Source organism: Myotis yumanensis, unplaced genomic scaffold (genome assembly GCF_028538775.1).
Source record: "Myotis yumanensis isolate MYYU_CA2020_CCGP unplaced genomic scaffold, mMyoYum1.0.hap1 SCAF_14, whole genome shotgun sequence".
NCBI classification, from domain to species: domain Eukaryota; kingdom Metazoa; phylum Chordata; class Mammalia; order Chiroptera; family Vespertilionidae; genus Myotis; species Myotis yumanensis.
The window spans coordinates 8552193-8569483 of record NW_027223765.1 but is presented as its reverse complement, the minus strand read 5'-3'; the positions used below and the strand labels follow the sequence as shown (position 1 = coordinate 8569483).

The 17291-nt window shown below is 41.8% G+C and overlaps 1 protein-coding gene across 1 annotated transcript in view; it reads left to right on the top strand.

The window, feature by feature from the left end:
* Positions 1-399: 399 nt before the first annotated feature.
* Positions 400-17291, top strand: part of ANO10 (anoctamin 10) — a 97949-nt gene continuing 81057 nt past the window's right edge. Inside the window, exons 1-5 of the mRNA XM_070391623.1 lie at positions 400-464; positions 6596-6748; positions 7870-8067; positions 8409-8543; positions 15796-15915. Coding sequence (XP_070247724.1) covers positions 6610-6748; positions 7870-8067; positions 8409-8543; positions 15796-15915 — 592 coding nt within the window. The 5' untranslated portion in view covers positions 400-464; positions 6596-6609. The remainder of the gene's footprint in view (positions 465-6595; positions 6749-7869; positions 8068-8408; positions 8544-15795; positions 15916-17291) is intronic.

Below are 17291 nucleotides of genomic sequence, written 5' to 3'. Positions count from 1 at the left end.
GCGACAAGAAAATTGGATTCTGCACCTTAAGCGATGGAAAAGAGGAAAATGTTAAGTAGTACCGGCTCTAAGTACAATAGCAGGAGGCCTCGGCCCTCCGGTTGTGGTCCCGACCCCTCTGAGTGACAGGCCTCGCCTCCCGCATGTGGTTCCGCCCCCTCAGAGTGACAGCCCAGCGAGGCCTCGCTGGTCCTACCGTAGTCCCGCCCCCACTCAGAGTGACAGCCCAGAAGACACGCCTCTCCCCTTGCCGGTTCCGCTACCACTCCACGTGACAGGCCAAGTAGGCCAACCCGGTCCTCTCCTGGAGCGACACGCACTAGGCCCCGCCTCCCACCATGGTCCCGCCCCCCGCCGGCGCGTAATCTCGTCTAGGCCCCGCCCCGCAGGCCCCGCCCCGCCCCGCCTCCCGGTCTCCCCGGCACTCGGCCCGCCCCCAAAGACGTGGAGCGCCGCCGCGGCCGGTGAGTCTGGGAGGGAACCTCGGACCCCCTCGCTCTCGGCAGGCCAGCGCCCCAATCCAAAGCCGGGACGCCTCCTGGGACTCCTCCCGACCGCCGCCCTTCCTCCCAGGGACCTCCCCGAGCTGGCGGTCCCGGGAATGGGGAAGTGGGCTGGGGGTGTCCAGGTGGGGAGAGGGAGGCGTGAAGGTATTGGGGGGGAGTGGCTGTCGCAGCGAGGGGGAGGGGATAGGAGTCTGGGCGTGGAGGGTTGAGGAATGGAGTGAAAGAAAGGGGGTGAGGCCGAAATCTAGGGTGACGAGCTAAGGATGGGGGTCCCTCGGGGAGGGAGGCTCAGAACGTTGGGGAAGGTGGTCGTGAGTCGGGTGGAGGAGTCAGCGAATCATGGGAAGGACCAGCTCGCCGAGGCCCATGATGTACGTTTCCCCTGGCAATCTGGGGTGCAGGGAGTCTCAGGAAGGGTGTGGCGGGGCGGGCTGGCGGGGTGATCGGGTTTCCAGGCGTCTGACTGGGACACATCGTACAGTTTGAACAGTAGGTGCAAGTGAGGGGCAGTGCCGGGGACACACGAGAAATATGGACGGAACGGGGTCCTCCTACGGCGGCTCTCATTCTCCCGGTGCCTGCGCAGAGCAGCACTCGTGTGCGCTGCCTTCTGTAAAATCCTATTTGAGCAGATGAGACAATGGATGGAGGTCCGGGGTTTTAAAAGTGTAGTTGAGGTTTATTCAGTCTCATCAGCAGTTGGATCACATTGGCTTAAGTCCTGCGGAGTTGTAATTCTAAAAAATCTAATCCTACCGCTGAAAGACTCTTAGAATTGCCATGAAGAATGACACATTTGAAAGATCTAACGTAAAGGTATAGAAAAGGCCTGGTAAATTGGAGAGTGTGTGCCCTTAAAAAAACAGTGAATTTTTTTTTTCATTGTAAAAAACTTGGAAGATAGAGGAAAAGTATAAGGATTAAAATGAAAAGTCCATTAAAACATTGGTGCAATTCTTCTCAATTCTTTTTTTTATATATTTTTTGTGTATTTAAATGTATCTATTACTGAATTGGGACCATATTATCTGTTACTTGATAATTATTTGGCTTTTTCCTCACCATTTTCCCGGATCATTCAAAATGCTCCTTACGAATTCTTTTAAATTGTTGTGTAACACTTGGTTCACCGTATGAACTCATTCTTCTATCTCATACCAGAGTTTCAACTGCGGGCCAGCTCATGTGCTTGGAGGTGAGATTCAGGGTTGCTCCAGATTTTCAGACATTATCCAGCCAAAATGACCAAAATCTCGGTAGAAATGACAGTAGACAGACAGTGTGAGTGAGAGGAGGACATAGTCTTGTCTCGCCTCACTGGTCACACTCCCCGCAAGACTCAGTTGGGTGACTCAGCCTTCTGACGGTGCGGCGGACAGTCAGGCCTGGGCCCCTGTGGCCAGGCTGTCTTCAGTGTGCCCTGTCTCATCTCCTCCAACTTCCTGTTGGGTCCTGAGGTCACAGGTTCCCACATACGTTCCTCAGGAAATGGGCCCCACCAGCCCCCCTACACCATTGGTGTCACTGAGAAACTAGTGAGGGTGGGTGTGTGCAGTGCTGACTGGCCACTCCCCTATCTGCCCATCTCCTGCATAACTGAGAGGCAGCTGCCCTACATCCCAAGGAGGGAGTGTCCCACCATTGCTCTCAAACTTAACCGCCTGTCGGAGGTTTCAGAGGATGCTCCTGTCTCTGGGGGAGTCCTGTCCCCCTTCTAGCCCTGGCCACTAAGACGACAGCTTTCCTCCCCAGGAAGCCCTCTCGTCCTCCAGCTCCATCAGCGTGGCCCTTCATGTTCCTCTCACGGACGTGTTCCCTTCTGCTTCATGACCAAGTGGTTTTGTAACTTTATTTCACACTTCTCCTTGGGTCTGGAACAAGTTGATTCCTAAAGACAGCCTTGTGCATTCTCTTATTGGCCTTTGAATTTATGATAATTCCACTTATTTTTTTCCCCCGTTACCCAAACTCAGGAAGAGAGTAAAGGGCCCACTGTTATTTTTTTGTTCATTGATAAAATATGCATATACGGGCCCCGCCACCCTCCCCTCTCATACACACACATGGTTGAACTCAGAGTGGGTTTCTTTCCATGTGTTTCAATCCCCATGGTCAGGATTCACCTCTGTAGTCAAGTGATTCCAGTAGCTAATGTAAAAGACACATAAATCAGTAATCCAGTTTCTTTGTAGAGCTCTCTTTAGCCCTGTACACATGATAAAGAAGAACAGAATTTGGGGTGGCTATCTGCTGAGCCTGTGCCCCAAGGCCTGTGTGGAACCTGTCACTCCATGCTGTAGTCATTCCTGGCTGCCGTCCTGGCTGACAGTCTGGATAAAAGGGGGGCGTTGGCTAAGGTAGTGGAAAGCATTCTCCCTCCAGTGCCCAAGACGTTTGCATATGTTGAATATGCTTGTTTAGATCAGCCCTAACTGAAACCATGAGGCCTTTTCCTTTACCCACCCTTAGAGCCCTAATATGCCCCCATCTGGTATGTTGGTCCCATGTACTCCTCCCATGTTCACCATAATGCTGGTGAACAAGCTCCCATTAAGACCCTCTGGTAAAAGCAGATTGCAGAACTCAGCCTAGACCAATGCTGCCATGAGGCTTCTAATTTCCATCATCTAACTCTTGATACATCACTGGTGAGAAGTGGGATTAGAGCCGGCCTGGATGCCACTGGCCAGCGAACTGCAGAGTACAAGTCTGCCTTGCCTGCATCCGTGCTCTTAAGTACAATAGCCCAGGAGGCCTCGGGGAGATGAGCACTTTCCACACAAGATGGCATGTGTCTTCCCAACACAGAGGGGCTGGGATCTCCCAAGGAGAGGGCATCCCCAGGGGTGTTACTGTACAGTGACAATTTTCCTGAGCAGAAGGCACAGGAAGTAGTGCTCAGGGTTGCAGGGACAGGAAAAAGAGAGCACAGGTGGTGTAAGAGGATTCCTGCCTCTTAGGTAACCCAGACAGTCAGTACACTGTGGCCCAATGAATGGCACATATTATCTCTGTCATCAATGTGTGAAAAGGCCTGATTGTTTGTAACTGGGTTCTCTTTATCATTCAATCTCTGCAAATCTGAGAAGGGAAAAGTATTCCGTTGTTACTTTTGCATTTGTTTTATTAGTAAATTTGAATATCCTTTTAAATGTGTGTCGGCCACTTACATTCTTTTGTGACTTGTGATTTCAGTGTTTTTGAAATTTTTTGTTGACTTTGTTAGAACTTTTTGTATATCACGTATTGTATTGTGATACTTTTGTCTGTAATGTACTGAAAATCTTACTAAAGTTGTGCCTCTGCAGTAAACATAGGGGTGCATATAGTCTTTCAAATTATATTCTTTTGAATTAGTACATCTAGGATATGTTGTTTTTATATTATGTACTAGAGGCCCGGTATACGAATTTGCGCACGGGTGAGGTCTGGCCAGCCTGCCCCCTAGGGGGAGGCTAAAGGGGGTGGGGCTGGCCGAGGGGAGGGGCCGTGGGCAGTTGGCCCGGCCCTGCTCCCTGGTCGAACTCCTGGTCAAGGGGACAATTTTCATAATAGTCTTTTATTATATAGGATATGTATATGTATATACACATTGTAGGAGAAAAAAACCTATGTCATGCCTAACTTCTCAATTTATTTGCCAAATGTTGCATTTCCAGTTTAATATATATCTTCATAAGTATATCTAGCACTTATGGGTCCTCTCTCTCTCTCTCTCTCTCTCTCTCTCTCTCTCCCCTTCTGGGCTGGAGTTTGAACATTAGACACAATTAAAATGCTCTAATGGAAAAAGAATGTGCCTTGAGGAATTAAAGGGAGATTATATCTCAAATGAGAATAAATCAATGAGTAAATATTTACTATGAGTTTGTAAATAGTGCTCATATATACATTTAAAACTGAAACCTGCTTATCATGTCTCAGAAAGATTGTTTTATGACCCGGCAATTACGAGGTAGGCCTTTTTTTACCTGCCAGTGCATACTTGGTAGAAAACTTTGACCTTTGATGCCATCTACATATCCCCTGCTGAGCAATTTATTGTTCCCTTCACCTAACCAGTCTTCTCATCGTTGCTCTTTGTTCATGCACAGTTATTCTTTCCATGCCTCCAGTTAGGAACCTGGAGCCATCCATTTATCTTTTCAAGTTGTAGGTTGTCTAGTTCTCTTCCTTCCTTCCCAGAAAGTTTGTTCCCCTCCTCAGGAGGCCCCTCCACCCTGAGTTATTGCTGAGGTACTTAGCCCAGGTGTCAGGATGATTGGATGCACACATGCTTCTGCTATTAGACTGGGAGCTCCTCAAAAGCAAGATGGAGACCTTATTTATTTTGTACTTTCCAGACTATCACAGCTTGGTTCACAGTGCGCACGTGATTAATGTTGGTTGTGTTTGATATTTTCATTTAAAAGATGATGATGCTTATCTCATAGTCTACTGGTAGATTAACATGTTCCCCCAACACTTTTTAAATGAAAGATTCCAGAAGTTCAGGGGAGTTGAAAGAATACCAGGAAGAGCTCCCATATTCTTCTTCCCTAAGTTTACCTATTGGGAATCATATCACTCTGACACCTAGCTAGTCCTCTGCTCAGAAACCGACAGTGACTCCTACTGGCCATTGGGTCAGATGTAAATGATAGCATTAAGTATTCTTAAGTGGTTGCAGTCCTATTGTTCTACACTGTCCTGAGTCTCACTTTATTGATTTATATGTATTATTCCCCTGTGTAGCACAGCTTCTCCCTTTGCTTGATCCAAAACTTGGACACACGAAGTGTTCCGAGTTCCATAGCTCTAACTGCCAGCTGTATAAATCCTGGCTATATCATTAGCTGCTTGGAGGTGAGTATTAGGTCCTATTTTGATCTGGTTTCCTTTATAGAGCCCAGTGTGCTGACTTTTGATTTGGTTGGTATCTTTAGTAGTATTCCTGATATATTTGTAGTATAATTTGAAAATAACATTGATTTATAATACCTGTGTTGCCCCAAACAAAACTTATGCTCTGTTAGAGAAAAAAACAAAGCTTATAAGTCCAAGCTAGACAACCTGGATCTCTTTGATCAGCTTGCTGCAAGATTTCCTCCAAAGAAAGGAAAGATGTTCGTTCTATGGTGTGGTCACTCCTTTTGTGATTGTTCTAGAAAACTGATTTATACTTGTCCTTTGGAGTCATTAAAACTTACACCACGTTCAAAGTTAGAATAAGTAAGTCTAAAGTCTGAAGATCGCCCTCTGAGAATCACTGGGCCAGAGAGATTCATATGAGAAATATTCTACAGAGAGGCCGATAGGCCTTAGTGACTAATAGCATTTGTGGGTCTCCAGTTGACTCTTATTTTTCAAGCTTGGTAACAGAGATAAAGGTAACAGAGAAAGCTGATGCTGGGAGATCAGCTCTATATCGAAACATGAAATTGGACTGTGTCAGTTCCCTTCTCATAACAAATGAGTGACTCCCAGCACCTATTGGACAAAGCCCAGTTCCTTTGTAATCATGGGCCCTTGTTAGTTACCAGCTCATTCCCATCCTCCCTCCACCCTTCACATAGATAATGCACCTTTTCTGAGCGTGTTGGCTAGTTTTTATTATTTTATTTTCTGTTAAAAATATTTATTGAATGAATGAACTTTAAAAAAATTATTTTTATTGATTTTTTTAGAGAGGAAGGGAGAGGGATAGAGAGAAACATCGATCAGCTGCCTCTTGCAGCACCCAGCCCACAACTGGGCATGTGTCCTGACTGGGAATTGAACCGGTGATCTTTTGGTGCATAGGTTAGTGCTCAACCACTGAGCCACACTGGTGGACTATTTTTCATTATTATTTTGTAAGGTAATACAGTTGTATTCTGAGTTGCTTACGGAAATGGATGGTGTTACCTCATCTTTGTAGAGGGGCCGGCTCACACGTGTGCTTGAACTATTGGTTAAGCCGATCATATAACCTATCTGGATCATGAGATATTTTGTTTTATCTTGTAAGTCAGAATTAGGTGTAACTAAGAGACAATGCAAATACAATTTATATGTTTCTCTTTCCCATTATATCCCATGTGTGCTTTTTATTTTATTTTAATTTTCAGCAAGTTTGTCAAAGATGAAAGTGACCTTATCAGCTCTGGATACTTTCGAGAGTTCCTTCACGCCTCTGGTAGTCATAGAACTTGCTCAGGATGTCAAAGATGAAACCAAGGAATGGCTGAAAAACAGAATTACCATGAAAAAGAAAGATGGAGGTGAGTGAAAGAAATATTACTCAGACTTACTCATGCTCAGTGACTAAAAATTTTTTTCAAGTGTGTTTTACAGTTTTTTATAGATATATTTCTAAAATTAGTGTCTGTTTTTTTGGTCTTTATTATCTCAGAGAGGAAGGGAGAAGGAGAGAGAGAGAAAAACTCAATGATGAGAGAGAATCATTGATCAGCTGCCTCCTGCACGCCCCGCACTGGGGATCGAGCCCACAACCTGGGCATGTGCCCTGACCAGGAACGGAACTGTGACCTCCTGGTTGATGGGTCGATGCTCAACCACTGAGCCACGTTGACTAGGCTTAACATCTACTCTCTTTTTTTTAAAAAATATATTTTATTGATTTTTTACAGAGAGGAAGGGAGAGGGATAGAGAGTGAGAAACATCGATGAGAGAGAAACATCAATCAGCTGCCTCCTGCACGCTCCCCTCTGGGGATGTGCCCGCAACCAAGGTACATGCCCTTTACCGGAATCGAACCTGGGACCTTTCAGTCCGCAGGCTGACGCTCAATCCACTGAGCCAAACTGGTGCTGGCAACATCTACTTTTAACATTTGGAAACCTACTGAAGAAAACTATCATTAAACATAATCAAATGTAGACATTTATGGGAACAATCATTGAAAATTATTTATTTACCTATTGGGAATCAGTCACACAATCTGTTATAGTTCAATGTAATTGTGTAACATTTGAGGCATTTTTACTGGGATATTTTATTTCAAATCAATTTTCTTAAATTTTGACCTGTTATTTTTTATATTAGAAACTATATCCTTATCCTTTATAGTTAGTGCAAATTTATACATAGAACTAATAAATATTGAATTCTTGTCTGATATTTATTTCTAGTTTGAGTAACTGGCAAGCCACTTGTTATTGCATTTTCCAGCTTTGACTTTTATTTCAAAAAGCTATAAAGAACCTGCCATCTCCAACTTACTTATATTTCCTATTTATTTGGAAAATGGATTTAAATTGTGAATATAATTTATTTTCTTTCTACTAAACTAGAGACATAATATTTATTTAGAAAGTTTTCATCTTTGAAACTTTTATGTTTGTCTCTTTCTAAGATTGTGCCTACCTTTTGTTTTCAAAGGTGCCCAGCTGTTGTTTAGACCGTTGTTAAATAAATATGAGAAAGAAACAGTGGAAAACCAGAACTTATATCTTGTTGGTGCCTCCAATATTAGATTGTTACTGGGGGCAGAAGCAGTGGGATTGGTAAAGGAGTACAACGATAACACCATGAGAGCCTTCACCTACGGAACCCGACACAACTTCAAAGGATTTGATGGTGAGTCCCGGGACGGTTTCTATCAGAATTAATTTATCAAAGAGAAGTTTTTGATGAATAGATCAGGGGTCAGCAAACTTTTTTTGCAAAGGGCATGTAGAAATATTTGAGACTGTGCGGGTCAGACAAATCACAATTATTCAATACTGCCATTGTAAAGCAAAAGCAATATAAGGAGCTTTATATTTTGTTAAATTTACCACTTTCCTATTTTGCTTACTCCTTATGTTAGTTATTTATTGTTTGTATCATTATTTCCACAACCCCAGGTTATTTGAATATTATTAACTTTATTTTGGCTATCACTGAGAAAATAACTGGAAATTTTTGTTTTATCTTAGATAACAATGATGATTTTCTCACAATGGCAGAACGCCAATTCATTATCAAACATGAACTTGAAAATCTTAGAGCCAGAGATGAAAAAATGATCCCTGGTTACCCCCAGGCAAAGCTATATCCGGGAAAATCTTTATGTAAGTGATTATCTCAACCAGCTTCATGAATACATGTTCTAATGCAATTACTTTTTCTTCACAGACATAAATAACATTACAGGAGCTTTATTTTTTCCCTCTTACTGAGAAATTTACACAACTTTACAATAACTTATTTTTTCATGAGCATATCTTTTGCCTTTACAGATTCATTATGTTGCATGTATTATCATTTTTATTATATTTTTAATTGAATTTATTGGGGTGACATTGGTTAATACATTATATTGCATGTTTTCGATCAATATATTTGTTCTTCATGGTTTGTACTTCTTATTATCAAGGTCTCACAGCATTCAGTTAGTGTAAAGCTGAGTGTGAATACCTGGACATATTACTGTTAAAATGAGCAAAGTGGTCCTTTATGCCCAAGCACTGTCCTATAATGAAACTCTGTGGAGGAATAAAAACGGAGACCTGGTCTTTTCCTGGAGCTCTCTCTCCACCTCCTCTCATCTCTCTGGTATGAACACAAGCAAACATAGAAAGGTTAGGATGAATCACGAGGTGACAAGACCTGAATGAAAGTTGACATTAGGTAATGCCATTTGAATGAGATGCTAGTTCGCAGAATGCGAGTGTTTACTACAATGTGTAATTCCAAGTTTGCCTCAAACCCAGATAGTGGCAAAGCCTCAGAGCATTTTTGCTGCTTCAAATACACTTTAAACATGTGAGCTTCTGTGTCCCCTAGTCTGACTGGAAAGTTTAATATACTTTCTAGACTTTAATGCTGTTTTATTATTACTAACGTAGTATTAAAACATAAATACATTTAACACGACCTTTCAGTCTTCACCCAGGAGGATAGATGCCCAAGAAGCAGTCCGTATTTAAATTTTCTCAGTTGTCACCAAATATACAGGGTGTCCTCCCAAGATGTGTACATATACATTGAATAATTATAAAGCCACTGCCTTTATTCAATGTGTATGTATACATTTTTGGGATACCCTGTATTTTGGGGGGGACACCCTATATTTTAGAGCTGGTTTGTTAAAGCATGATCCAATCATAGATCACTCGTTGTGTTTGGTTGGTATATCTCTTAAGTCTTTCTCTCTCTCTTTTCCTCTCTCTTTCCCATTATGTCAAGTCTCATGTGAACTTGAGAAGAATATGTGTTGGTTCTTTATTGCCTGACTTGCATGTGAACTGGATTTTGTCGTCTTCCTGTCTGAGTAATGCTGTTAACATGCGTTATGCTGCCTTTCCTTGCTCTCCTTGTTGACCTGAGTGGCTTTTAGGAGCTGTCAGGAAATTTGAATGTTGGTCCTCATCATTCTTGATTGTCTACATTTCCAGGTGTCTGCATATGTCTTGATATTGATTATTTTGTGGCCATTTTTGTTAGACCTGTGTTCTTTTAATAGAGAGATGAGAGATGAGCATGATTTCAGAAAAAGTTTCTTCATCCGTGAAGAGTTCTTTGGTTGTATTTGCTCTGTTCTCATCTTTAGGTAAAAACTTTCTTGAAGGAAAGATGAGGCTTGTGTAAACAAGGGTCTTCCCTTCCCCTCCCTCCCTGCCCGCCTCCCTCACTTCCTCTATTTCTTTTTTTATAGTAAATATAAAAACAATAAAATCATTTAAATCATGGTCATTTGAAAAACTTTTATACCACCTGAGACAAGAATCATGTTAAGTTGCCAAGTCTGTATTTTAAAGTTCTGCATTATTCTCTATCTTTATGTCTTTGACAATATAGTGTCTAATATGCCATCATGAATTTTGCACCATTTTAACTTTATAATCGTAATTTCTGTTGAAGAAGAAATGCCTAATTACAAACTGTGAACTATTTTCAGAGCCCAAGTAATAAAACTTAGAGTTATTTAAAGCCCTCGATTTTCCTTAAGTTTAATCCAGAGAGATAAGTGGAAAAGCTTATTTTCACCTTTGGGTTTTGAGGGAGCCGCTGAGGGGAGGACTTGTACCCTGTGCGGTGTGACCCCCACGATGCTTTGAGAGCTGGCCAAGGCTTCCATGAGAAACACTCTCATTTGCCTTAGGCTTAATTTGATTTTGATTTTTAAATGCAGTGATGATAATTTTGCTTGCCATAATGTTGTGTTGTGATAGAAAGCTTTCATTAAGTAGATGGCACCATGTGTCACTGAGGACATGATTTGGAGGCAGTGAGGCAGTGCTGTGAGCTGCACGCTCCAGGGCTCTCCCTCACCCATCACACAGCCAGCGCTGCGGGGACCTGGGAGTGCGCGGTGTGTCTTAGTTGTCAGTGTTTGTCTTGGTGGGCATCTCATCTCGTTTGCTGTGTGAGCTAAGATCTCTTCGTATTCTCAGACTCTGCCTTCACCCGCTGATCCCTCATCGTTAACAGTCATGCAAATAACCGAGTGACAGATTTTCTTTAGAAAGTGGAATTAAAGGAGCCAAAAATGTCTTATGTGTGAACGGTATCTTCAGGGATGTTATTTAGGTTAAAGCTCTGTCTTAAAATGTCTATCTGATGATTGATGGCATATGGCATGTCTCATATTAGGCCTTTTATTATGTTGTTATTCTTTTAGAGCATTATGGTAATTTTCTCTGAATATCTTCTGTATGCAAATGGATAGATTAGAGTGTCAGGTATAATTGTCTTTAAAATTATTAATTGTCCGTATAAGAATATTAGAGTAGATTTCAAGTATCATGTAGCAGGCATGTACATAAGAAGATTAAGCTATTGATATATTTATATAGGTACCAGAGGCCCAGCGCACGAAATTGCGCACCGGTAGCCTGCTGCTACTCACTGCCCTGCCCACTCCCCTCCTTGCTGCCATCAGAGCCTGTGGGCCGCGGGGGAGTGACCAAGAGGTGCCATTGTTTGGTTGTCCTAGTCATTACGGACACTGGCTTTTTATATATTTTGTGATTTTGCTGGGTACAGCATGTATAACAGTATCTACAGGGTGTCCCCCAGAAATGTAATCACAATTAATAGCTGAGAGCTCAATTGATGTTTTTTTTTTCTTTTCAGATTTAACCCATTGGAATTAATAATTATTCAAAGTATGTGTACATTTTTGGGGACACCCTGTATATATAAACACACACATACATGTGTATACACGCACTGTGTTTTGCTACATACATATTTGCAGTGAAAATAATACAGGAATATAAGAATGTATTTTGAAAACACAGGTATCCCCAAGAAGCAGTTTTTCCTTACCAAAACAAAAGTGGGCTGCTCACACCAGAATGCAAGAGTCAGGTGGGGCCGGGGAGGGGGTGCAGGGGCACAGCAGCAGCTGCAAAAACTGCAGGGGTGCAGAGGGCCCCATCTTCACCTGCAAAGGCTGCTGCGGGCCTTCTCTCCCTGTCGGGGCTCTGTGTGCTCATCACCCCTTTGCTGAGGCCGATTCGAGGCAGCACCTGCCCCTCCCTGTTGCCCAGAGACACAGTAAGGAGTGTGAGAGAGATTTTTGTTTTTACTTTTGAACTAAGCACATCCCATTAGCCAAAGGCAGAAGCAGTACTGTTAGTATTGTTATTGCATTCTTTAATTTAGAGCAGTGGTTCTCAACCTTCTGGCCCTTTAAATACAGTTCCTCATGTTGTGACCCAACCATAAAATTATTTTCGTTGCTACTTCATAACTGTAGTGTTGCTACTGTTATGAATCGTAATGTAAATATCTGATATGCAGGATGGTCTTAGGCGACCCCTGTGAAAGGGTCGTTCGACTGCCAAAGGGGTCTTGACCCACAGGTTGAGAACCGCTGATTTAGAGGGTTCAGTTGTCAGCCAGGTTAAATGCCATTTAACTATATTTACTTATAGTCCCCCTTCCATTAGATTTGGGGTTGTTTAGCTAATTGTTAAATGGCTGTAACAGGACTAACCCTAGTACTTGACAACGGATCCTTCAGCCCTCTTGAAGGAAGGAATCCTGGTTTAAGTTGTTCCTTTCTATAAATAGGCCCGAAGAGCATCATATTTTCCTTTGAAGGTAAGGCTCATGTTAATTACATTCTTAGCTGACATCAGAAGGTCGAAGGATTTTTTTAAAAAACCCTCTATTTTTAGAAGCTGAAACCTGAACCATGTTTTTGGCGTTGATGGTGAAGAGAAGCCCAATAATTTAGGACCCGTGGCTTTATATTCTCTTCACAGTCCTATTTTTAGAAGCAACAAGCTGGTTTTTATGCCTGGCTGGGAAGTCTTCTACAGTAGAACGGAGTCATTTAAAAAAAAAACCCACAACTTAGAAATAATAAAATAATAATTTAGATGCTGTAGATCAGTTCAAAGTTAAAAAAATTTGATGTAATAACTGAAAAAGATAATAACAGGAAGAATGAATATGCTATAGCTGTGCGTCCCCAAGAACAAGAGAAGAATCAGAACAGTTGTGGGTGATCGACTTGCACTCATATTAGCTAAGAAAAAAGTCCACAGAAACACTTGAGAATAAAAATACTTAAAGGTGGGTTGGGTAGCACCAAAGACTCATTGAACTTAAAGCTTATACCTTTTCCAGTCACTAAGGAGGACTTCATTACAACCCTACCTTTTAAAAACTGTTCTTCTTTATAGCTGACATGAGAAATAATTGTACGAAGAACCATATACTGTATTAAGGCTTTTTTAGACCCAGACTTTTTAGTATCAGATATCTCATTTTAATTTTTATCCTTCCTTTTATTTCTAAGAAATCGTGCTTTGTTTTTCATGCCGCAGACATTTACTTGCTCTTCCTTACCGAGAGACTTGTTGACTGATGTTCTGCTCACCTGTCTTTGGGGACTAGGTAGGTAGGAGATAAGAGTTCAGCTCATAAACCTTAAAGAGCTCAAAGCTTATCAATGGATGCAAACAGCAAAGCATTCTTTTTTTTAAATCTTTATTGTTGAAAGTATTACATATGTCCTCTTTTTCCTCCCATTGACCCCTTATATCAGTGATGGCGAACCTATGACACGCGTGTCAGAGGTGACACGCGAACTCATTTTTTTGGTTGATTTTTCTTTGTTAAATGGCATTTAAATATATAAAATAAATATCAAAAATATATGTCTTTGTTTTACTCTGGTTGCAAATATCAAAAAATTTCTATATGTGACACGGTACCAGAGTTAAGTTAGGGTTTTTCAAAATGCTGACAGGCCGAGCTCAAAAGGTTCGCCATCACTGCCTTATATAGTCTGTCCCCACCCCCTCCCCAGGCCTCCACCACCCTATTATTTTCTGTGTCCGTGGGTTATGCATATATGCATACAAGTTCTTTGGTTGATCTCCTCCCACCTATCCCTGCTTCCCCTCTGAGATTCTACAGTCTGTTCCATGCTTCTATGTCTCTGGATCTGTTTTGTTCAACATTTTATTTTGATCATTAAATGGATTCCACATATGAGTGAGATCATGTGGTACTCGTCTTTCTCTGACTTATTTCGCTTGATGCTGATTCCATCCACTGACCAGCCATAATCTTTAGTAGGAGGCAATACTAGGAGCTTGTATGGAAAGTGCTCATCTCCCCAAATGTGACACAAGGCATTGCATTCAAGTTCTGCGTGTGTCCTGAATACACTTCCTCTTAAAGACCAACCCTGCCAGTCACTCTAAGTAACTATGGACAGGAGAGTGCCCCGTTTTCATTTATTGTTACTAGGAGATATGGTCTTTGGCTAAATTAGTTTGTCTCTTTTAGGTATGTGCATGAGTATTAAAATCATACTCGCCAAAATGACTGCTGACAGTAGAAAATATTTGACTTGATTTTGATATTCACTGTGAATGTAAGCCTTTGTTATCAGATTAGAAAAGATGGAAAGGATTGAAAATACTCAGTATCAAGAATGAAAGGAACTAAACCACTCTCTTACTATCACCGTAATGGGAGGATAGATTGGTAACATTTTCTAGGGGCAGTTTTATATGTGTCCAAATCTAAATACATATACCTCTGGACCTAACAATTCTACTTTTAAGTATATCCAATAAGGAAATAGTAGACAGGTGGAAAAAGGTATATGTACAAGAGTTTTAACGTTATTTATAACTAGAGGCCCGGTGTATGAAATTCATGCACTTGGCGGCGGGGGGGGGGGGGGGGAAGGGGGTCCCTCAGCCCAGCCTGTGCCCTCTCGCAGTCCGGGAGCCCTTGGGCGATGTCTGACAGCCATGGAGGTGGGAGAGGCTCCCGCTACCTCCCCTGTGCTCGCCAGCTGTGAGCCCAGCTTCTGGCCTAGTGGCGCTCCCCCTGGGGGAGTGCACTGACCACCAGGTGGCAGCTCCTGCATTGAACGTCTGCCCCCTGGTGGTAGTTTGAGACAGGTAGTTCCTCCATTCAGTCGATTTGCATATTAGCCTTTTATTATATAGGATAGCAAAAAAAGGAAACATATTTTTCAGTAGAGAATTAAATTATAGCATTTTATACAAGGGAATATTATGCAACTGTTAAAAAGGACACTTCATGTTCTATTTATGTTGGCACTGGCAGATTCATATATATACTAGAGGCCCGATACATGAAATTCATATATATACTAGAGGCCCAATTCATATATATACTAGAGGCCCAATACTCAGGGGGCGGTTCCTCAGCCTGGCCTGCACCCTCTTTCAGTCCGGGACCCCTTGCTCCTTACCGCCCACTTGCAGTGGAGGCAGGAGAGGCTCCTGCCACCGCAGCTCTGCTCTTCAGCTGTGAGCCCGGCTCCTACGTTGAGCATCTGCCCCCTGGTGGTCAGTGTGCTTCATAGCAGCTGGTCATTCTGCTGTTCAGTTTATTTGCATATTAGGGTTTTATTATATAGGATTACTACATGAGAAAAGTTTACAGAACAGTGCGTATAGAATAATCTCATTTATATATATCTATATATAAATGTACATATACATATATGTACATATGTATATGTGTGTATCTATATACATATATATTTTTTGAAATCTGCTTATACACTAAATTGCTATTTACAGTGGTTATTTTGGGGGGGAGGGAGAGAATAACTGGGCCTCTCAAATTCTGATTTGGACATTTATGTATGGTTTAAAATTTTACATCGACTTGTATTGCTTTCATAGTCAAAGGAAATAGTAAAGATAGTGGCATTCCGAAGAACAAAAGGAGTTTGCACCTTTGGAGGAGGCGGGTGCACTTGCTCTCAGTGGAGCACTCCTCCCTGACTCCAGTGGCTTCGCAGCACCACAGGAGAGTATCACGAGGGATTGCAAGTTCATTTTATGTTGTTTGGCACATTTCCCTCTGCAGTGAGAAGACTGCTCACGTCTGGCATCGTGGTTCAGGTGTTTCCACTGCATGACAATGAAGTCCTGAAGAAGCTGGAGGACTCGTGGTATACTGGGTTCAGTTTAAAGAATCAGCCCATAGGTACGTGTCAATGCCGTCCCCGTAGAGAGAGGAAGACCTACCAGTGAAAAGTCGGCCTTCAGCAGCGGTGTCATCCCCCTGGGGCTCACCAGCAGGGCTCACCAGCTGCATGCTGGGACAACAGGGGGCAGGGGAGTAGGAGAGGTTAATGACCTGTTTATTTATTTCTAATATGATTTTAGATGGACTGAATTACAGGCTTTCTCTCAATTTCATCAGCAACACAGGCAGTTCAGTGTCCTTCATGAGTGCATGTCAGAGTTGGAGTGGAACAGGTTCTATGAGAATTTAGTTTGTGAATATTTTGTATTTGAAAATTTCTGTTTCTTTAGAGCAGCGGTTCTCAACCTGTGGGTCGCGACCCCTTTGGGGGTCGAACGACCCTTTCACAGGGGTCGCCTAAGACCGTCAGAAAACACATATTGAATATATAATTACATATTGTTTTTGTGATTAATCACTATACTTTAATTATGTTCAATTTGTAACAATGAAAATACATCCTGCATATCAGATATTTACATTACGATTCATAATAGTAGCAAAATTACAGTTATGAAGTAACAAGGAAAATAATTTTATGGTTGGGGGTCACCACAACATGATGAACTGTATTAAAGGGTCGCAGCATTAGGAAGGTTGAGAACCACTGCTTTAGAGCTAATCATTTGTAGTTAAGTTGTGCTCATTCTTAGGTGCCGACTTGTGGGCCTACTATCTTTTGAGGTAGGTTTATAAGTATCATGGTGTATATTACGGTTGTCTATCCATTTTCTCTGAATACAGTGATAAAAATAACCATGAATTTATTTGATGTGTGTTGAACATACTTTGTATAAATAAACTTATATCAATACGGATGTCTGAATTTTGGGGTTTAGATATTTTTTTAAGTATAAGAATTACATTTAAGCTGGTAGGTTTCACCATAAGTATTACTATCAGTTTTTCCTTAAATGATATTTCTCTTTTGATTTTATTTAAGGGAATCACTCTAAAATGATTTCCTTTTTGATTTCCATTCTGAAAACAACTATTACAATATTTTTTTTAAAAAATATATTTTATTGATTTTCTACAGAGAGGAAGGGAGAGGGATAGAGAGTTAGAAACATCGATGAGAGAGAAACATCAATCAGCTGCCTCCTGCACACTTCCCACTGGGGATGTGCCCGCAACCCAGGCACATGCCCCTGACCGGAATCGAACCTGGGACCCTTCAGTCCGCAGGTCGACGCTCCATCCACTGAGCCAAACCGGTTTTGGCAACTATTACAATATTATAGCTGAACAAAAATTGTTTTTAAGATTACATTTTGAAATTGTATTCTGAATAAATTTTTTTGTAGCCTTTGAAAGGAATAGCTTTATTTTTG